A 23,737-nucleotide genomic window follows, 5' to 3' on the forward strand; every position below is an offset into this window, starting at 1 on the left:
GAACACTGATGCAAATATTCATTTAGTATCTCCCCCACCCATCTCCTGCGGTCCACACATGATGAAGCAAAACCTTCCACAGCTAATTCTTGCAATTTTTAATGAGCAGTCATATTTCTAGCTCAAGAAAGGGAGTGTATTTGTACATCCATCCAAGACTTCTTTTTTTGTTCCATAATAGTTTCTCCAAATCTTCCTTTTATTGTGGTGATAGACTTTTCTCAACAAATGTCCAAAATCAAGACCTAATCGCCTCCATCCACTTTTCGGCCTTATGATGTAAGACTTGATTGTGTGTGCTATCACAACCGAGGTGTCACAACCAAGCTGGTAATATTCACAGATGCTTCATTCCAGTCAGAATTACCATGTGTCAATCAGAGGAATTATTTTAGCTTGCTTAAAAAGCCATTGAGGCCCGTTGTAAAGCTACCTTGAGTGAGACCAACATTTTGGAATAATGTGTGAATATTAAATGTGGTCTTACTGAGGTGCAAATTCCTCTTTATAAGTTCTATTTTGGGAAGGAAAATGTCTATGAATGTGTTCATACTTGTGAGTGTGTTGAGATTGATCCCTTCTAAATATGTTGCCAAAATTGGATAGAAATGCATTTTCTAACTGCAATGCATTACAGATTTTAAGGTGCAAGAATATATTAATTAAATCAGGTCAATGCAGCTTTAATGCGAGTTGTAAAAGTTACAGCACAATTTTTGGCCTGTTTTTAGCTGTCGGGAGCAGTGTGTAAGTGAACTGTACAGTGAAGGTATGCTCCTCATCAGCCCTTTCAATCTTTTCTTTGAGCAGTAACTATTAACTACCACCACTTAGCTGCCAGCCGATCGGTCTCTGTCGAGGATGATGAGGAAGACGAGGATAGGCTACATGAAATGATTTCTATGATCTGCTCACGGAACCTCACAGCTCCTAAAATGATGAAAGGTTTTTATGCAGTTTGGCCTAATCACACTTGAAGTGATATGCAAGATAATGCAGTGCACCGTACAGAGTCTCATCTCAAGGTTCAACAGTGTTGGCATTACCGATGTTAAAACTATTGAAATTCTTTTGATCCATTTGAGCCTTTAGTACACTTTTTTTTCTTTTTTCTCCTAAAGCTCATTTTCATTTCCCTGTAGATTAATGGGCTCCACTAATGATTCAGAGTTTAACCATTGACCAGAAGAAATATATAGACTAAGAAAATCATAAGCTCTAATGGGTCAGCGTTAGCTGAGCATTTGTAGTGTTCTTGCCCCGGCCTCTCTGCACTATTTGCTTCAAGGGTAGAACAATTGTTCCCTAATTGCTATCTAGTGACCTTTGTTAGAACTACAGACAACAACAGCATGTATTTTTGTAGTATCTTTCCCTTGTCAAAATGTCCCGGGGTCCTTCACTGAAATGTGAACAGATCAAATTTTACATGGGACCGCATGAGGACAGGTGACTAAAGGTTTGGTGAGAATAGTGAGGACAGCACCATGGTGGATCTGTTGATGCCCTGGAAATCATGTTCAGTGTCTAGCCTCAGGTGATTGCAGCTGCAAATGGGTGAAAGAACAAACAGGGGTTGACTTTGTCGCGTTACATCCCAAGCAAGAGATCAATATCTTTGAGAGAGGAGCGAATCATCAAAGAAAAAGAAAGAAATTCATTTTCACATGATGTTGACTGAAATATTACACTTCAATATTTTTAAAAATGCTAAGTTAAAGCCAGAGAGCATAACTATATTCTACAGTCAGTAACTTATAAAACGTTCGATCAGTCTAGTTTTATTATTCAGTACTCTTTTTTTTAACCACTCACTAGTGCCATTTAATCACACTTATGTTCAAATGTAACTAAATCTTTCAGATGTTCTAAGCCTTTATAGTTTCAGAAGTGGATGTGAATTTAATTGTTAATATTCCTGTGTTTCTTTCCCCACAACCTCCTTTACAAATTCTACATTGACCTCAGACACCTTCATTTGTACTCAAAACAAGGGCTGAATTCTTCTGAACTGATGCCCGATATGTGTGTAACACATGCATGAATCCACATTTCTTTAATACCCTCTTTCAAATAGGACACAGATGAATCTTACGTAAGCACCAGCACAATGTGACTTTATTTTATCAGTATTCCACTGATATAGTTTTGAAGGAGGAAGGTGGAGGTGGGTGACAGAGGGAAGGAATGGCTAACTCATTTACAGGTGCTGGTGTACTAAGAGCTACAAATCTCTTAAAGAAAGATCACTACATTCTTAGATACACTGTTGACGATTTGAAGGTAATGACAACACTGTTGTTTCCCATTTGCTCGCCGTTGCTTTTAATTTTTTGCAACATGCTTGAACTGTGCATGTGGCCACTAAACCAAAGTCCTCAATAACTAATGCTGTTCACTGTAATTCTTCACCAAGTGATTTTTCAATTAATTTTGGTTTCTCAATTTATCAGGCAACCTTTCATCGGGTTTCGTTTTTGTCTTTAGGTTCTGTGAGGTTCTGATTTCACCAGGTTCTTGTGACACCTTCCACAAACAAAAAAAAAACAAAAAAAATTAAAATCCTTTAAATTCTGATGCAATATACACTGAAATTTTTTGTAACTCAACCAATGAGAAGCTGCAGTAAATGATACGTCGGCCAACTGCTTCCTGAAGAATTAAGGTGAAGAGCATTTCTTTTAGTTACGATTTTATTTTTAAATTACTTATAGTTTTTATTTGATTTGCTGAGCACCCAGTCTGGCTGCATTGCCTTGCTACAGGGGACTGTGCTGCTTTTGGTTGTTTTGACTGTGGTTGTATGATGCTCTTGTAATCTCAGCTGGTGTTGCGTTGATCACTTCCCTTCCATTATGCTTGTTTCAACCCTCTTTAATTTATGGTTTATTTATCCTTTGCTGCTAGATTTAGTTACCTGGTTGCACGTGGAACTTTACACTTGTGTGCTCTCCTTTTGTATGGGGGGAAACAGCAAATATTCAAGAGTGGTCCCAAGGCAGTCATCTAATAGAGTTCAGATGGCATCCCAGTGAGTGTGGACCACAAGCATGTTATAATTGCCCTCTGAACTCCTGAAATTAAAATATCCCCTTGTAATCACTCCAAGATGTTTGTTTACTTTTAATATATATTGTAAATGTGACGGGATGGTTTTAACTCAAATTCTGGTCTGTATGTTTTTATTTGTCAAGTGCGCTCAATATTGTCGATGCATGATGAAATTCTCACTAAAAATCCATGGATGTTATGTTGTCAATACAAGTTTAATCATATTGGAGTTGATTACCATAAAATTCTATGTCCTGTATATGTTTTGGACAAGAATATGGAAAGACTCCAATTTTACTTCATGTCAATGATGAATCTAGCTGCTTTGAATTAGTGTCACTAACGCATGTTCTATGTACAACAGGTTAAAAGCTTTACGCTTTAAAAATGCAGCAAAAACACGTCATTGCTATAATTTTTTTTAACCTTTTCTTTTTGGTTTCAGCATCATAAATAATTGCATCTGTAAAATGCCTGCGGAAATGTGATTAGTACAGGCTCTTAAGCTCTGACTCCATCCAGTCCCATTTAGATATTGCAAATTTAAAAAGAATGCAATTCTACGATAAGCAGTTTAGCTCTGTGCACTGTCTCATGACAATTTCAGCAATTTAGCCATTTCTGATATTTTCATGGTCTTCTAGTGTCTGGATTGTAAGGTACTAGTCATCTCCTTTATTGGAAGATTTTTCCAACTCCTCCTTCGCCTACACATATTGACTCATGCTGGGCCATGTTTCCAAACGCAGCCAAATCGCTGGTGCAAGAGCTATGTGCAGCCTGAGACATTTGACAGTCTCAAGCTTTTCAACAATGGAGATCATCAGCTGGTCCAGATTCTGTCCTTGTCCAGTAGCCGTACATACACATCTAACAGAGATGACCAGACAGCAATCAGGAGTGGGCAGCTTTCCTAATTCCATCATCCCAACAGAACGCCTATAGACTCTTAGTAAAGTTCTGTCATTATGATGGATGTGACATACAGTATTTAAATTACAGCAGGGGCTGAAATCGATGACTCAATTTTATGCTAGAAAACACAAAGCAATGCAGATGCTGTAAATCTGAATAATACCAAAAAAGGTACTGGAAACATTCACTAGTTGGGCAGCTTCTGCATTTAGGGGAAGGCAAGGGTTAATATTTCAAGTCAAATTTCATTCTAATTTCCTCCCTGTATAGAGGCGCTCTAACCAAGTGTGGGGTTCCAGTATTTGCTGTGTTTACTTTTGTGCTTGAGTTTGTTTACCTCAGACTAGCATCCAAGAGCCAAAAACCCTGATTACATTGAAAACAAAACTTGGCCATAGAATTGTAGGTGCACAAGAAACTTGGCTTTGGAATTCTGTGGCTAGGATAAGGAGCTGAGTTCCCCCATTTACATGTGGGAGGTGATTTAAAAATACACAGGATTTTCAGAATCAAACAAAGTGAGTTTAAATGAGTATAAAAGCAGCAGAATTTTGTTTTATTTACTGGGGCTAGATAATATGCTGTTTTCAAATCGGGAATCCAGACATTGAGAAGAATGCCCTTTCTTGTTTAGCTTATACGTGAACTCTTCTGTCAAATGAGTTCTGGCAACCAATTTGTCATGCTCCAGGGTGATTTAATTGATTTTAGCTAGTTAAGCTATCTAGGCTGTGGTCTCTGTCAGATAGGTATGGGAAAGATCAGATATCATTCCCACTCCTGATCACTATTGAGCACACCCCCGGAATAACGAATGTTTCCCTCACCTAGGTGTAAGCTTGCCAGCTTTTACTTAATATGCTTTGAACAGATGCTAAAAGGTGCTGGCCATCAATGCAATCATACTGTTCTTCCAATGCAAACAATGGAGCACATCTGGGAGAGAAAAAGCAACACTATTGAACTCCAGAATGTCCCAACACAATTTCTTATTGTTTTATGGCGTAGGGATGTGGGCGTCAGCATTTTGTTGCCCATCCCGGATACCCTGAGTCTGTTCTTCAAATAATCTATCTGATGTGCTATTAGGAAATGAGTTCCAAGATTTAACCCAGTGATAGTGAAGGTGTGGTGAGATGGTTCCAAATCAGGATAGTGTATGGAGATATTGCAGATGATGTTGTTCTCATGCGTGTAGGTAGTAGAGGTCATGGTTTGGAGTGTTGTCGAAGGTGTCTTGACCATTTGCTGCAGCACATCTTGTAGATGATGCATACTGTTGCCACTCTGCAATGGTGCCAGGGGAAGCTGTGCTTAAGATGTTACATGGAGTTGCAATAAATACTCCTTTGTGCTGAATGGTATCAAACTCCTTGAGTATTGTTGGAGCTGCACTCATCCAGACAAGTGGGGATTATTTCTATTATACTCCTGACTTGTGCCTTGTAGATGGTGGAAAGACTTTGAAGAATGAGTTGCTGACTGAGGAGTTCCAGTATGCATGGTATCTGGCAATGGTGGCTGGACCAGAATCAGAGCTAGAAGAAACTGTGTCTTATTTTAGTGTCTCCTCCAATTCAGACTAGGATCACTGAGATTAACTCTGTCACTTAAGATGCTGCTAGAGTGAAGATTCACAAACTGGCACACCAAGAATCAAACTTGAGCCTTTCTTCCATGTTATCTGACAATCTTGTCTTCCAGTTTCTTTGTGGGCAGCTAACAAGTTCCCAGATAGAGCACCTTGCAGATTTATTTCTAGCTGAGCAGAAATCTGGCACAAATCCCTCATTAAGATCCAACACTTCATCCTCTGATTATAGAAGTGATGCTGAGTGAACTGAACAACTCACCCCTTACCTGATAAGGGACACAAGGAAGGTTGCAATTTGACTGGCACGTGAAGACCATATCGGGATTCGAAAAAGAAGGTCTAATACAAATGGCTCCTCACTGAGAAACTGGGTGGAATTGTCTGCTTCCACAGGTAGCAAACTTGGATTGGGAGAGGTATTTTCTGAGGACAGGGTAGCGGTATACCCAAACCTCACTACTTTCCTGCCTTCACCAATATTGTTTTTGGCAGGAAGGCATGTCAACTCTTCCATCATGTCACCAATTGAAGTCTCTCGGTGACTAATTACAAACCACTCAAGCTTAAGCCTGCCGCCTCTAGGATTAACCCAGCTGCCAGAGTTCGTGTAACCATGCACCATTCCTAATAGCTACTAACCTGCACAGTGTTGTCATTTCTTCTGAAATGCAACCTCCCAACTTCCTTTCTCCATGACCTCTCAATGTAAGAACTTACCCCCCCCCCCCACCCCTTATTTTACTTAGGATCGTAAAATCCTTATAGTGTGGAAACAGGCCCATTGAGTCCCCACCAATCCTCTGTAGATTAACCCACCCTCCTGCCCTATCCCTGTAACCCTGCATTTCCCATGGCTAATCCTCCTAACCTGCACATCCCCGGACACTATGGGCTATTTAGCATGTCTAATCCACCTAACCTGCACATCTTTGGACTGTGGGAGGAAACCAGAGCACCAGGAGGAAATCCAAGGGTGGAATCTAAACTGAGTCCCTGACACTGTTAGGCAGCAGTGCTAACCGCTGAGCCACTGTACCATCCCTTATATCTGTTCACTGGATCGTCAGTGATCCTAGAACTATGTTTTGTCAGCAATGAAGACTGCCTCCGTAACAGTGCTGAGTGCAAGAACTGCTGGCCTATAATCAGCCAGCAGAGATTGTTGGAAAGGATTTCCAATTACAGAGTCTTGATTCCAGTGAAGAAGACTCACTCATAGCCTCATTAATGCATGCTTGGTATGTCACACAGGAATATAGAAAATAGAAGCAGCAGTAGTCCATTTGGCTCATTGAGCATGCTCCACCATTTATTCTGATCATGGATGACTATCCAACTTCATAACCTGTTCCCATCTTCTCCCCATATCCTTTGACCCTTTAGCCCCAAGTGCTTTATCCAACTCTTTCTTGAAATTTTACAATGTTTTGTCCTTGGCTGCATTCTGTGATACACAATTTCCCAGGCTTGCCAACCTCTGGTGGGAAGAAATCTCGCCTTATCTCAGTCCTAAATGACTTACTCCCGATCATTAGATTGCTACCCCTAGTTCTGGACTCCCCCGTCATCAGGAACATCCTTCCTGCATCTACTGTGTCTAGTCCTGTTAGAATTTCATAGCTTTCTATGAGATACCCTTTATTCTTCAGAACTCCAGTGAATATGATCCTAACTGATTCAACCTCTTTTGTACAGGAGTCAATCTGGTAAACCTGAATAGCTAGAACATCCATCCTTCCTCAAATAAGACCAAACCTGCACAATATTCCAGGTATCATTTCATCAAGCCCTGTAAAGTTGCATCAAGGCATCCCTGTTCCTGTACTGGAATCCTCTCTCTATGAAGACCAACATAGCGCCTTGTCGCACTACATGCTTACTTTCTTTTTTTTTAAAGATATTTTTATTAGAAATTTAATATTTTGACAGATTTACAAAAATAAACAGAACTTTCAAGCACAAACATTAATATAAAAATAGATCTTAAATATATAATCATCAAAATTCAAAGGAATGATACTAAAGAAGAAAGAAAAACAATGAAACTCAGTTAACTACTAATCTAATCCACAATTATCCAGAGTGTATAGTTGAGTCACTTACATCCTTCAAACAAGAGAAAATGTTCGCTAATACACTCATAACAGTATAATAAAAAGGAAACTATTTCCAAACAATAAGAACAAAAAAAATAAAACATGTTTGAATGGAGATCCTCCCCCTTGTTCTCAGGGGGCCTTACTTCCTTTCTAAAGGTCCACCATATCCTCTCCCAAACAGTGTCCCACCCTTGACCCGGGCGCTCCTTAATAGGATTTAGATATAATACCGAGCTAGAGTTAACAGTGAGCGCCCCACCCCCACCCCTCCCCACCCATACCTGAGTATATCTGATAGCATCAATGCCACGTACAAACACACATAACTATAAAATTACAACTCCAACAGATTACAGTTAAGTATAATAACATAAAATAGCAAGGGAAGACAACCCTGCTCCCAGAAGCAAAAGTAAAGTAAAGTATCCACTTCTCCCCACGGAGTGTGGGAGAGGCAAACCAACATAAATTGTCTCTTACGATTTATTTAAACGAGTCTAAAAGTTCCTTAGCCTCTTCTGGTGATCTAAAATTATACTCGGATCCTTCGTGGGTAAAGCATAACGTCGCTGGGTAGTGTAAGGTGTATTGAATATCTAAGTTCCTTAGACATTTCTTCACCTCATCAAACGCCTTCCTCCTTCGTGCCAAAGCCGGGGAGAAGTCCTGAAATAACATAATCTTGGATCCTTCATGAATCATAGCTTTAGGATCCTTTCCAAGCTTTCTGGAGGCATCCAGGAGTATCTGCCTCTCCCTATAACTCTGCAGCCGGAACAGGACCGGACGTGGGCGCTGGTTTGGGCCAGATCCGCGTACTGCGACCCGGTAGGCCCACTCCACCCTTACCCGGTCAGTTTCAGCCCCCAGGTTTAAAAGCTGGGGCAACCATCTCTCCAGAAATACTGCTAACTGTCCCTTCTCGTCTTGTTCAGGGAGGCCCAGAACGGATATTCTTTCTCCGATTTCTATTATCCAGGTCATCCATGTAAATTTCAAAGGCCCGGACTCTCTGCTCCAGAGCTCGCACCTGTTCTGCAGCTGTTTGTGCTGCAGCCTCGGAGGTCGTGGCCTTTAGCTCCGCCCCCTTCACTCGGCCCTGTAATTCCTCGAGAGCCTGGCTGTGTTTCTGCAGCTTTTCTTCGAATGAGTTCCATCTCTGTCTGGATTCTGCGATGAAATTGACGAGTGTCGTTTCCAGCCTGGCAATCATCTCTTCAAGGCCTGTTTTTACATCAGCTGCAGCCGGAGGAGGGTGGGGGAGGGGTCTTTGTTTTCTGAGAGCTGCGGGATCCCTTTGGTTTACTCATTATCCACTTAATATTAAACTGCTTAAATATAATAGTAAGCAGCTAATTAAGGTTAGAAAATTTTTTGGGTGGTTTGGTAAGTGTGGTGGGGGTGAGTAACTCACTTTACCCAGGTTTTGGGAAGAGCACTGTAAACTCAGACTTGCTGAGTCACCGCCATCTTGGATCTCCACATGCTTACTTTCAACGACTTGTGTACGAAGACACCCAGGTCTCAATACACATTCCCTTTTCTCAATTTATAACCATTCAGATAATCCACCTTCTTGCTTTTGCTCTCGATGTGGATATCCTCACCTGTATCCACTTAGTAGGAAAATCATGTCTCACAAACTGGATTGAGTTTTTATTGAAGTAACCAAAAAGATTGATGAGGGCAGAGCAGTAGACATTTTTTACTCAGACTTTAATAAAACCTTTGACAAGGTTCCATATGGTAGACTAATTAATAAAGTTAGATCACATGGAATTCAGGGTTAGCTTGCTAATTGGATACATAATTGGCTTCATGGAAGGAGACAGTGGGTGGTAGTGGAGGGTTGTTTTTCAGACTGGAGACCTCTGACCAGTGCTGTTCTACCGGGATTGGTACTGGGTCCAGTTTTGGTTGTCATCTATATTCTCATTCAAATCATTTATATAAGAGGCACGGTTATTAAAGTTTGCAGATGATACTAAAATTTGTGGTATAGTGGACAGTGAAGAAGGTTATCTAAGATTATAGAGATCTTGATTAATTGGGCCAATGAGCTGAGAAGTAGCAGATGGAGTTTAATTTGGATAAATATGAGGGTTTTTTTTTTTGAAAATCCAAACAAGGACAAGACTTATACAGTTGATGGTAGAACCTTGGATAGTTTTGGAGAGAGAGAGTGAGACCTAGGGGTACAAGTACGTAATTCTTTGAAATTTGCATTATCAATCAATAGAGTGATTAAGAAGATATTTAGCACACTTGCCTTCATTGCTCAGACCTTTGAGTATAGGAGTTGGGACGTCATATTGAGATTGTGCAAGATGTTGGAGGGCCTCTTTTGGAATGCTGTGTGTAGTTCTACTCACCCTGTTATTATTAAACTGAAGAGTGTTACAAAAGATTTACCAGAATGTTGTCAGAAATGGAGGGTTTGAGATATAAAAAAATAGACTGGAAAGGATTTTTTTCATTGGAATGTAGAGGTTGAGGAATGACGTTATTGAGGTTTATAAAACCATGAGGGAAGACAAGGTGAAAGACAAGGGGTTTTTCCCTAGGTTGGGGGAGTTTAAAACTAGATGGCATATTTTTAAGGTGAGAGTAGAAAGATTTAAAAAAGACATGAGGGACAAATATTTTAGACAGAGAGTGGTTAGTGTGTATAATGAACTGACAGAGAAAGTGGTGGATGCAGACATTTGGATAAGTACACGAATAGGAAAGGTTTGGAGAGATACGGGCCAAGCGCAGGCAGGTGGGGCTAGTTTAGTTTGGGAACATGGTTGGCATGGACTGGTTGGACCAAAGGGTCTGTTTCCATGCTGTATGACTTTATTGTACTTCATCTGCCATGCATCTACCCACTCGATGGACTTGTTGAAATCACACTGAAGCATCTCAGCATCCTCCTCACAGCTTGTTCACCCATCCAGTTTTGTGTCATCTGCAAATTTAGAGATATTACGTTTAGTTCACTCATCCAAATCATTAATATACGTTGTGAATAACTGGGAACTTAGCACTGATCCCTGTGGTACCCCTCCAGTCGCTGCCTGCATTTGGAGAAAGACCCATTTATTCCCGCTCTTAGCTTCCTTTCTGCCATCCAATTTTCTGTCCGTCTCAATACACTACCTACAATCCCATGTGCTTTAATTTTAATGTAGACCGGCATGAGGCTGGAAGAACACAGCAAGCCAGGCAGCATCAGGAGGTGGAGAAGTCAACATTTCCGGTATAACCCTTCTTCAGATCCTGAAGAAAAAGGGATTATACCCGAAACATTGACTTCTCCCTCTCCTGATGTTGCGTGGCTTGCTGTGTTCTTCCAGCCTGCTGGCTGTCTACTTCGGTTTCCAGCATCTGCAGTTTTTGTTTTGGTCTCTAACTTCATTTTACATGTGGATTTCTTATATAAGACTTTGTCGTTCAGTGAGCCATCCCTGAAAGAGGAAGTAGGGTCTCCAGTTTGCAGCTGTGATTCCTGCCACCTCAGATGATTGTACCCACTAACCTACATAATAAGCTCAAGCATAACACCAAGATAAACCACATAAATAAATCTCTAAAGTACTCGACATAAAATGATTCCTGTAAGAAGTTAATCCCTGAACATAGAATTCTAAAGGAAAGCATAAAAGTTTTGGATTTTAACAACATTGAAAGGTTTAGAGAGTCATCAAAATTGAGAGAGATTGCACGTCCAAACACTAAAACTACTTGCTTAGAGAATTTTCTCTTCATTAGTTATTTTTAAACTAAAGTGCAACTGTAAAATACAGTTTTTCAATTAACCTTCACACCCAAAGTTGTTCTGTAACTTTTGATCTAAAATAGCTAGTATTACACTGCGTTATTTTTGAAGTGATGTGGGAGGGTGGGGGAATGAAAGTTCCTCTAAAATGCATGCCAAATTTCGTTTTTTTTTCAGATCCTAATGAATTGTTGGAAATACATGGATACAGCGCAAATCAGTTTCCTTGGCAACTGGGAGATCTGTGTAGCCAAGGTTCCTCTTGTTTATCCTGCTCAACCAGTGGTTCTCCCTTTGACTTACCCAACTGTTGTAGCTGTGGAAATGACAGGTAAAGAAAACAGGACAATATTTCATTAGAGCTTTCCTGAGAGGAAACACTTTCAATTACATACACTGGTTTAACAAAATAATAAATTTACCTTAATTCCAGCATTATCTATGTGACTTATTAGAACTTAAGGAAAATCTTTCATAGTAAGTATTACTCATTAGAATAGAAGGACTGTGCAACCAATTAATTACTTTGAGTTATAATAACTTATCATGATGTTGACCAGTGCATCCTCCACCAATCTTCCCAAACAGCGATGGATTTTTTATGTTTTTGGTTGATAGCAGAATGTTGGCCAGGACACAGGGGGAGTTCCTCTGTGATTATTCTGTTGAATGTACCTGGTTGTCTTGATCTTGCTTTGAGCTCTCAGGCTCCATCATGAGAGAATCTATCATCTGTATTGGTGGCAGAGTTCTTGTACAACAAATGAAGGTAATTCCATAACTCCTGGTTATTTATCTTTGGGAAAGGACAGTGGAAGCTTTAGAATCAATTTGTTTTCTGGCTAAGAATTGAGTCCTGCAATCCGAGAGCTTACAAACAGGTACATAGACGTAAGAGCTCAGGAAGTGGAAAATTGGATGAGATGCAATTACAAAGCTTTCCTGAAGAACCTGACTTCTATCAGGAAATGTGTTGAGGGTACTAGTAGATCTCTGCCTCTATCAGATGTTCATTTTTCACAGCTGACCAGATGAACTAACCTTGTTGAGTCCTATCCATTGCTCGCTCTTAATATTCAAATGTGTGCATTTTCTAGCATGATTCACTGGAAATGATTGAGAGCAGGAACATGGAAATTACTGGACAAGAAAAGGCAAAATGTCTATCTTTGTAGTCAGTTCATACAATGAAAAGGGAGTTGTTTACTACTCAACAACCTTGGCTTTGTCTTTTTCTGGCCCAGTGATGCTGAAGTAAATAGTAGCACCACTTGCTGCTCTGAAGTCAGGTTTTCAATGTCTAGATTAGATTAGATTCCCTACAGTATGGAAACAGGCCCTTCAGCCCAGCAAGTCCACACCGGCACTTGGTAATTTAGCATGGCCAATTCACCTAACTTGCGCATCTTTGGAATGTGGGAGAAACTGGAGCACCCAGAGGAAACCCATGTAGACACTGGGAGAATGTGCAAACTCCACACAGTCGCCTGAGGCAGGAATCGAACCCAGGTCCCTGGTGCTGTGAGGCTGCAGTGCTAACCACTGAACCACTGTACCACCCCATATGTGGATCAGCAATTCAAATAAATCATTGTCTAGACTTGTTGCTGGCACAAATTTATTGGATTGACTGTTTTATTTAAAGGAAGTACAAATTAACATTGTGATTTTAGTCTAATTATAGTTGAATCTGACTATGGCAAATATTTTTGTCAACATACTCAAATATTGGCCAAGAGTGAAGCCTTCTGATTAACTTTTTCTGGATGCTGCTTACTTCTGAATCAGTGAAGATTGACCATGTTGAGCTAGAGTCTTAGTACCATGTTGATTGCATTGTTGAGGAACTGGGCTGAAGGAACAGGGCTCTTGTGACACAATGGTAAAGTCCTTGCCTCTGAGCCAGAAAGTGCAGATTCAAGTTACACCTGTCCCAGATGTGTGTCAGAGCATTTCTGAACAGGTTGAATAAAGTAATTATAAAGAGAGATTTCTGAAACACTGAATAGTGGTTAAGGAAGAAGGAGACATTTGTAACATTGCACTCTGTAAATACATTATGTAAAAGATTGCTGTCCAGTTTCCTACTTCAACTGGCTTTTGAATGAATTAATATGTGCGTGCGAGAGAAGGCAGCATAGTGGATAGAACAATAGACTATATGCTGTATGTCAACAAAATTTGCGTATGATGAGAAATGTTTCTCTTAGCCCTTACAATTTCTGTCTAGGATGTGGAGAATAAACATCTTCAGCCCCTGGTGTTAACACACAAATAGGAATTATCTCACAAGATTAAATACTCTTGCAAATTTTTTGACTCTTCTATCATAGGACTCCCTTAAAGATGCTCTGTGAGAACATGAAGAGGCAAATTGTTTCAAGGGCGTTTTATGGATGTAAGTACACAGTAAGAATATTTGGTAGTGAGTGACCAATACTGTGGAAGGTAGTGTAAGACATTATTTTAAATCCAAATTTGCATGATCAATCTTCTAATATAGATTGTGTAGCATTCGTTAATGTCATCGTGATTGATTAATTAGCATCACTGTTGATATTATTAACCAAATGGTATATCTACAATTATACTTGGCTAACAATGAATGCTAATATGTAAATTTTGCTCTAATACTCTGTAATTTAATTGAGAAGCTTAGATGTTAAAAGTTATTGCTGAAGCTCTGGTGGTTTGAGTTTATCCCTTACTGCTTTTTATCACTTGCCTTAGTTCTCGGTGTGTAGTGGTCTGGTTGATGCCTTTATATGAATGTGATAGTGCATTACTGTTCTTTTGTTCCAAGGAAGATAAACATTAAGACTTTTGTGATTCTGCACCCAGGGCTTGCTTACTGCCGACACCTCTCTACAGTCCGCACACACCTATCAGCCCTTGTGAATCACACCATTATTCCCCCTGACAAGCCATGTGAAGCTACAGGCGGGTTGACTGGAGAAGTTTGGAATAAGTATGAGAAAGATAGGAAGGTAGGACAGCTGAGAAGGCAACAAATTAACCAGAATTCCTGCTTCTGATCTGTAATTAATTAATTATCATTCTTGAAGTATGTGCATGGGTTGAGTAAAGAATGTATTAGCACAAACAGTCTGTTTATTCCTCTGAGCCTAGGGTGCTCCCTGTGTAAGGTGTGGAGAAATGGTTGTTACAGTCCAAACAGCCAGTGGGCTATGTGACATATGCTTCAGGATCCATCACCACCACTTCCAAACACAATCAGAACATTTTTTTTGCGAAGAACAATTATGAGTAGAAAAATATTTCATTTTTGAAGTTTTTTTTTCCTCCTCTTAATATTCTTCTCTCCTCTTTTGAAGACACTTCTTCTTGGCTTGCCATCTACTGTTTGGTAATTGGCCCTGATTATTTCTCTTACGGTTGAAAACAATCCTGTTATATAGAAGCAGAATTAGGCCATTACGCCCATCGATTCTGGATTGGTGGTGCTGGAAGAGCACAGCAGTTCAGGCACAGCATCCAACGAGCAGCGAAATTGACGTTTCGGGCAAAAGCCCTTCATCAGGAATAAAGGCAGTGAGTCTGAAAGCGTGGAGAGATAAGCTAGGGGAGGGTGGGGGTCGGGAGAGAGTAGCATCGAGTACAATGGGTGAGTGGGGGAGGGGATGAAGGTGATAGGTCAGGGAGGAGAGGGTGGAGCGGATAGGTGGAAAAGGTACTAGGCAGGTCGGACAAGTCATGGGGACAGTGCTGAGCTGGAAGTTTGAAACTAGGATGAGGTGGAGGAAGGGGAAATGAGAAAGCTGTTGAAGTCCACATTTCAACCCCAGGGCATCAGTGTTCCGAGGCAGAAGATGAGGCGTTCTTCCTCCAGGTGTCTGGTGGTGAGGGAGCGGCGGTGAAGGAGGCCCAGGGCCTCCATGTCCTCGGCAGAGTGGGAGGGGGAATTGAAATGTTGGGCCACGGGGCGGTATGGTTGATTGGTGCGGGTGTCTCGGAGATGTTCCCTAAAGCGCTCTGCTCGGAGGCACCCAGTCTCCCCAATGTAGAGGAGACCGCATCGGGAGCGACAGATACAATAAATGATATTAGTGGATGTGCACCATTAGGCCCATCGAGCCTGCTCAGCCAATCATGGCTGACATGTTTCTCAACTCCATTTTCCTGCCTTCTCCCTGAAATCCTTGATCTCCTTACAACACAAGAACCTGGGAAAAAGGAAGCAGTAGACAGCCCAATACTGCACATATGTAATTTTTCACATACATCCATTGACCGTAGGTGTTGCTGTGTTGGTGATCAAGAATAGGAACCATTATACTTTCCTTTCATTCCCAACTCAGCAATCCTAGCAAATTGTAATGCTTTAGCTGCTCGCCTGCCTGAGACCACCAACTTGGAGATCTAACCTTTTGTGTCTTGTCTGGACTTTTTGGGTGGCACGGTGGCACAGTGATTAGCACTGCTGCCTCACAGCGCCAGAGACCCGGGTTCAATTCCCGACTCAGGCGACTGACTGTGTGGAGTTTGCACGTTCTCCCCGTGTCTGCGTGGGTTTCCTCCGGATGCTCCGGTTTCCTCCCACAGTCCAAAGATGTGCAGGTCAGGTGAATTGGCCATGGGAAATTGTCTGTAGTGTTAGGTAAATGTAGGGGAATAGGTAGGTTGCGCTTCGGCGGGTCGGTGTGGACTTGTTGGGCTGAAGGGCCTGTTTCCACACTGTAAGTAATCTTAAAGATGACTTAATTAGTAAACACTGAAAGAATATACATTGCTGTTCATAAGCATAGGTGGTTTCTGCCTGGTAGCCATCTTAGTTGCAGGTGACTTATTTAACCAAGTAGCATAGCCATTTGAAAACAGTTAAGACAATGACCTGATCACAGGCATAAAGATTTGAACATGATAAAGGGCAATCTAAAGTAAGAGAAAGAAAAGAAATTGTAAAAAATGAGACTTAACACTTTGGCTTTATCGAGAAATATATCTGAAAGCCAGACATGTATGGTTCCACAAAAATTCTACTACAGGTAATTTTAATAATTAAAGTAAAAATAGAATCATAAAATCATAAAAAAAATCACAGTTTGATATTTTTATTCCTAGAACTACAAAAAATTGGAGCTGCTGAGACTAGTTTATTATGGAGGAGTCCAGCATGAAATAAGGAAAGATGTTTGGCCCTTCCTCCTGGGACACTACAAGTTTGGCATGAGTAAGCAGGACATGGACCAGGTATGTAATCAACACTTCACTGTATAAATTAATTGGACTTGAATGAGTCAAAAAGCTGATAGGTTTTGGAAAATACCATGTGCCGTTCCAGGGGTGCTCTTCTCATAGTTGGGAATCAAAGCGTAGTGGAGACTGAGTTTAAAGAAACATTAGAAGCATAGAAAATAGGAGCAGGTGTAGGCCATTCAGTCCTTCCAAACTGTTATGCCATTCAATATGATCATGGCTGATTGTCTATCTCAATACCCTGTTTCCACTTTTTCCTCATACTCTTTGATTTCTTTACCCCTAAAAAACGTGTGTCTAACTCTGCCTTGAAAACATTCTGTGTTTTGGTCTCAGTTTGTTTCTGTGGCAGGGAATTCCACAGGTTCTCCACTCTCTGGTGAAGAAAGTTCTCCTCATCATAGTCCTAAATGAGAAGCCCATATCCTTAATCTGTGACCCCTGGTTCTGGAATTCTGGTCATTAGGGAATAGCCTTCTTGTGTTTACCTTCTTGTATCTAATTCTGTCAGACTGTACACTGTAACTAATCTGTGATGGAGCTGACTAAGGAATGCTTGCTGACAATGAATAGCTGAAATGGGTTAAGAGTTCTGTATCCAACATTAGAATTCCTCCGATACTGAGCAGGTCAGGTGGTTTGTTGCTTTGTTATCTTTTGATATTTCCTGTAAATTTACATTTCCTTTGCTACTCAAATATTGTAATTCCACATAAAGTTCCAAAAGGCAGTGGAAATGTAGCAATCTGTGACAATAAATTGCTTTAGTGAGGAGTACACAAGACTGATGAGGCTATATTGGCTGAAATAGAGGCTTTGCCCGCACCTAAATTTTTTAAAAAACCCTCTAAATGGATAATGTGCTTGATGAAGCTGTCGTTGATCATTAGAAAAGAGAATTTAAATGGACCTTTCAGGATTTTTGGAAATTGCACGTTAAGCTGCACGATTGGTAGTACATCCTTCTTTTAGACATAAATCGTAAATAAAGATTGATGAAACCACAGTATGAGTTACTTAGTTGAAGGTATAAACCGTATATAAGTAATGATCAATTGGAATCCTGCAGAATATATCTCTATCACTGCTGCTTCAGACAAACTAACAAGGCATGGGACTAATGCATCATTTCCTGTTGAGGTAGATAATGATTGACAGCACTTTAAGATGCATAGTCTTAAAGATATGTGTACACCATGTCCCAACAATCCTTATGAGATGCTGTAAGATAGTGTTATTGATGAAGACAGAACGCCACCTTTTGTTAATAACAGTTGGTTGTTTCAAAAACACTAATAGCAGAATATGTGCATAGATGTATCTCAGTCTCTGATTAATTACATTGATTCCTGGGCTTGTCCCACAGGTGGATGAAGATATCGCTGCCAAGTACAGAAGTGTAATGGCAGAGTGGAAGGCCTGTGAGTTGGTCGTCAAGCGAAGAGACAGGGAAACTCATTCAGCAATCTTGGCCAAATTTTCATCGGGTAGCAGCATAGATAGTCATGTGCAACGTCTGATTCATCAAGATTCCAGCATCAGCAATGACGTAAAGTATTTTGTGTATCACATTTGTTGATTGTGTTAACCATTGGTATCAGCGAGCCCTTCAGATCTCAAACAATTTGTCTTCAGTCTTGTTTTGAGGGTGACTCTGGAAAGGCCATGTTTATTTTTCACCCATAGTTGCCATAAGAATGTGACAGTTGTCCTCCCTTGTAATGATTATTTTGACAAATGAATAGCTTCAGAAGCAATTAAATCATGTCCTGCAAGATAGAATTAAATGGAGGCCAGACACATCATGATTGGCATTCTCTCCTCCCAGACAGCATTATGAAACCAGTTGGATTCTAAGACAGTTTGGCAGTCCTAGGTTATATATTGGCACAAGCCTGCAAATTAGTAGATTTTGAACTTCAGAGGTTCATCTGGTAAGATGTTTATGGACAATCACTTAATCACAACTTTTCAGCACTCGTAAATAAAAACCATGAATCTAAAGGAGGAAGATAGTGTATAACAATAACCGTACTTCTTCATAAATGCTCATTGTGCAGGTCGACGTTAGGACACTACAAACTGATTTAATTGCGTAGCCCTGAGTTTGTGCTGGTGCTGCCACTCTTTTTACAACCCTAGGGTGCAGACCATCCTGTCCTGGGGTCATTTCAGCCTTTAGGTACAAGAGTTTTCCTGGTATATTTTCCCTGATAATGGTGATTGTTTTAAGTTCATCCTTTACTGTCACCTTTTCATGTGGGACATTTTCTAAGTCTTGTACCATGAAGGCAAACAAAAACAAAACTGTTAAAAGGCTTCGCGATTTATTTGTTTTCCATGACCATTTCTCCAAACACTTTTTGTAAATAAAAAGTCATATTGAACTCGAAGCATTAAATTTGTTTTCTCTATCCACAGATGCTACCAGATCAGTTGGGGTTTTCAGCAATTTCTGCTTTTATTTTAAATTTTTGGCAACTGCAGTGTTTGTTTTAATTTGAATGTCCTTCTAGAGAACTGTCTCTCTGTCTCTGGTCTTACTTACTCTTTTCTTATTGGAGTACTTATAGGAACTCTCACTCTCTGTTTTTACATTACTAACTAGCTTTCTTTTGTACTCTTGTTTTCAGCCTTTGAAGCAACTCACCAAGGCACTTTACAAGCATGTAATCCTTTCCCCCTACAAGGCCATGTGCAGTAGACACACGAACAGCACCACCTATAAATTCCCTCCAAATTGTATGCCATCTTGACTTAGAAAAGGAATGGTGATTTAGCTCCATCAGTTGGGTCAAAATCCTAGAACCCTTTCCTAACAGCGCTGTGGAGATATTTTCTGACCAACCTATTCAGAGATATTATTGCACACCTCTGGTCCAGGTGGGGCATGAACCCAGGCCTCATGAAACAGCAGTGCAGATATTCCTGCACCAAATATATGCTGGGTTTGCCAGCAATGCCCACATGCCAAGAATGAGTAAAAAGCCACTAACACATTAACCTAAAATCCATTAAGCAGTGTTGGAGAGCAGAATAGCATGCGTTCACTCTTTTCTCCACAGACCTTCCTGAGTATCCTGGCAGAAGCCCTTTGTGCCTCTCCAATGCATGGCCCTTCCCCATTCTCCACTCATAGCCTTCCTCAACTATGTATTTGACAACCTTCCATGATTTCTGATTTCATAATATTTCCAATTCTAAAGTGTGTTTCTCAAGTACGCAAAAGCTGACTGTTCTCCCTGGTGAAAGAAAGGAAATGTAATAAAGTCAACTTTGGGAGTGACTTGTTCTCAGCCCAACAAGCCTGAGACTGAGCTGATCCCTTATCATGTATTCTTTATGGAATCAGTCGGACAATATGCTAGAATGCCGTTAATGATGAAATTATAAGCACATCGCTTAGTTGATGGCAGGAGGACTACATTTGGTGGCAAGGATTTTCCTCCTTGGTTCCAGATGATATAAAGAATAAATACTGCAAATGCTTGAAATTTAACAAGTAAACAAAAAGTTGGAAATGCAAAAGTCCACAATCATTATCTAAAATGCAAGTTGTAATTTTGATTTTAGGTCCATCATACAACTGCAGATAATATTTTTAAAGTAATCTCCTTGGACATATGGTATCCCTAACTAGATGGGCAGTGGGAATTTTACATCCATTTTTGATTTTAATTTTAAGGCATTCTGCCCCTAGAGAGATTTCTCTGCTTCACTTCATTATTTACATGGAAACTCTTGCTTAGTTTTACAATGTCATTCCTTTTAATATCCTGTTTAGGTCTTCATTTCTGTTGATGAAGTGGACCAGGGAGAGAAAGCCTTTAAATTGGTGGATGATGTAATGACAACAGTAGTAAACATTGACACCCCAACTGCAGCAGTTGAAGAGAGACCATCAATGGAGTTTGACTCTCCTGATTCTGGATTGCCTTCATCAAGGAATTATTCTGTCACATCAGGACATTCCCGAATCCTTTCAAGTACTGATGATCAAAGTTTGTGCATGGAAGAAGGTGTATTAGAGGAAGAAGATAACACTGACTTACACAAGGTCGAAGAACAGACACCCAGTATTCGTGAATCTGATTCCAGAAGAAAAAGTGACCTGCAAAAGGCTGAAACTCAGGACTCATTGTCAGAGGAACAGCTGTGCACTCAGTTAGACTTGATAATGAGTGAGGAAAGCAGCGCATCTTTCCCATCGACAACGTACACGGTCAGTAGGCTTTGATTCTATTCTGAAGAGACAATAAGTGAAGAGGTGATTGGGACAGGTTAAATGAGAACTCAAGAACATTACAGATGAAATATGCAGAAAAGTATGAAGCAATTTGTTTTGCTGTTAAAAATAGAAAACAAATGTTGACATTTACAAGGAGCCAGTAATTAATTTAAAGTCATGATTTTCAGAAATGCAATTATAAGTGAGGACCACTGTGCATCAAATAATTAGGCAAGCAAATGATGTGTTATCCATTATTACAAATGGATTGGAGCTTGAGTAGACACCTTACTACAACAATATAGGTTACGTTTGTTATGCACCAAAAGAACGCTTTACATGCCTTCAGCAGAGTATAACAAAAGTTCACTCGATTCATTTCTGGGATGAGCAGATTATCCTCTGAGAAGAGAGATTCCCTACATTTTGGAAGAATGAGATTGGATCTCATTGAGATGTATAGAATCTTTAAGGGGCTTCACAGATGCTGGGATGGTGCTTTCCTTTGGCTGGGTTCACAACCTCAATAAAAGGCCAACAATTTAGGACTGAGACCACAAGTAATTTATTCACTCAAAAACTATATTTTTACATCCTTTAACAAATAGGATTGAAGGCTTCAAAGATTAATATAGACTGACAATGAAACATTACAAAATAATGATTTATGAGCTCTTGGTGATTCATTACAAAGATGAACATAATAAACTGTCAGTATTTATTGCAGCACTACATGGGTGAAATACATTCAGTCTGGGGTTGGTATTCGAGCTGTGGTCTGAGCAGATATTCTGGGGTTATGTTTGATTACCTTGAAGAAAGATTTCAAAAGGAATTTTTACAATTCTCTATCTGAGTGCTGACGATGCTCAATCATTGGGTATATTTAAGGCAGAGATTGAGAAATTATTGGATAAATCAAGGGGTCTGCAGCTAGTGCAGGAAAATGGGGTTAAGATAGAAGATATCCCACAATCTTACTGAACAACAAAGCAGATTTGAAAAGTGAAAATGTTTACTCCAGCTACTATTTATTATATTCTTATGTCGACTACTCCGTCTAATCTCTCATTTTCTTCTTGTTTAGGACTTAATTATTTCATTGATGATTTTAATCAGAAATTATCCTTTTCCATATTAGCTGAACCATTACGTTCTTAACCTTGCACCAAAGCCATTTATTCAGCCGTCCTCCAAGTTGCTGACTCCCTGTTTTTCTCTGAGTACTTCAAGTCGCTTGATTCCTCATCTTAAATCTGTTAAAGTTAACGTTGTCTCTTTTTTGATGGGCCACATTTTACTTTTTTATTCAAGTGTAATCAGAGATTTGATCCTCAGTTTACGATTGATGTGCAAATTATCCATATTTCTCCAAGGACATTAGGACTGTTTTGAGATATTGATGTATTCCACCTACTCTTGGAAATTTAACTGGCCCAGTTGTCCAGCAAAGTGACAACATTGAAGAAACAGAGGTTATGTTGTGCCACAGGAAGTGATTCAGTCACTTTGATTACCACAATTTTAAATAATTACAATGATTTGAATCAATTTACTAGGGTACCAATTAATTTTTTTTTGTCTTTGGGCCTGGAATGAAAGCAAAGCTGTATTTATGAATGACTTGCATGGCTCACTTCAGGGAAATTAACAGCAAACCACATAGTGAGACTGGATTTAGATTGGGTATGAGTGCCAGATTCCCAGAAGGGTGGTAATGTGAGTCATCTGCACTTTTATAACAATCTGCTGGCTATTATGATTATTTTGTCCTGGTGCCTTCAAAGTATTTCACGATTTGAACTCCTGAGCTTTGGGTTACTCATCTAGTGCTCACCAGCCAATCTACTGGAGAGTCACAACTGAAACGACACAGTTGAAGTACTGTCATTGAATCCAAAGAAATGGATATCATAACTGATTAAACTGTGATTAGGAGTGGCATACCAAGGCAGTGGAGAATGGTGTATTAGAATTCAGTGTTTTAGTTCAGGATACATTTATCAAATCACTTATCTCTAATTACTAATACAATTTGAATATTCCTTATCTCTTAGACAGAACTGATGGATGCTGTATCATTAAATTGGCACCGGATTGATAAGGATGTACAACGTTGTGATAGAAATTACTGGTATTTTACTGCAATCAACCTAGAAAGATTGAAGACTGTAATGTGCAGGTATGGTTTTCGCTACTATCTGTTGGACAGATGTTCAATATGTTGTGTTTTTTAGCTTCTATCACATTTCTGATTGTTGTTCTCTCTTTGCCTTACAGTTATGTATGGGAACACTTGGATGTGGGCTATGTTCAGGGAATGTGTGATCTCTTGGCACCATTAATGGTCATTCTGGACAGTGGTAAGCACTACTTAATGGATAAGCAACTTCACTTGAATAAATGCCACAATTGTATATCACAATCTTAAGGTACCATTGTACATGTCTTGGTGGTGGAAATATGTACCTTGAAGAGAGATTTATGCTCTTGTACATCTTATAAAAGACAGCAATGATGATTACAAAGATTAATAGAGACAGAAAATGAAACCTCTCAGAACGCTTTGATTTCTGAGCTCTTGGTGATTCTTTACAAAGGTGGCTGTGATAAAGTTTGTATCACAGTGTGAAGGATGACCAATCTGGAGATGATAGCGAAGATGTAGGTTGCATAGATATTCTGGAGTTAGGTTTGATCACTTAAGGAAATGATTTATACAGAATTTGAGCATATGGTTTAGACTGATACTTTTAGTGCAAAACTGTAGGGTTTCCCGCACTGTGGGAGATTCATGATGAAGGGCTTATGCCCAAAACATTGACTCTCCTGCTCCTCAGTGGCTGCCTGACCACTTGTGCTTTTTCAGCACC

General features: G+C 40.0%; 1 protein-coding gene across 1 annotated transcript in view; it reads left to right on the forward strand.

The window, feature by feature from the left end:
• sgsm2 (small G protein signaling modulator 2) overlaps positions 1–23,737 on the forward strand; it is a 205,217-nt gene that overhangs the window by 171,569 nt on the left and 9,911 nt on the right. Inside the window, exons 12-20 of the mRNA XM_060847946.1 lie at positions 811–945; positions 11,597–11,750; positions 13,753–13,817; positions 14,261–14,406; positions 16,502–16,630; positions 18,003–18,185; positions 20,421–20,858; positions 22,922–23,046; positions 23,145–23,227. Coding sequence (XP_060703929.1) covers positions 811–945; positions 11,597–11,750; positions 13,753–13,817; positions 14,261–14,406; positions 16,502–16,630; positions 18,003–18,185; positions 20,421–20,858; positions 22,922–23,046; positions 23,145–23,227 — 1,458 coding nt within the window. The remainder of the gene's footprint in view (positions 1–810; positions 946–11,596; positions 11,751–13,752; positions 13,818–14,260; positions 14,407–16,501; positions 16,631–18,002; positions 18,186–20,420; positions 20,859–22,921; positions 23,047–23,144; positions 23,228–23,737) is intronic.

This window comes from Hemiscyllium ocellatum, chromosome 31, assembly GCF_020745735.1.
Source record: "Hemiscyllium ocellatum isolate sHemOce1 chromosome 31, sHemOce1.pat.X.cur, whole genome shotgun sequence".
Taxonomy (NCBI): Eukaryota; Metazoa; Chordata; class Chondrichthyes; order Orectolobiformes; family Hemiscylliidae; genus Hemiscyllium; species Hemiscyllium ocellatum.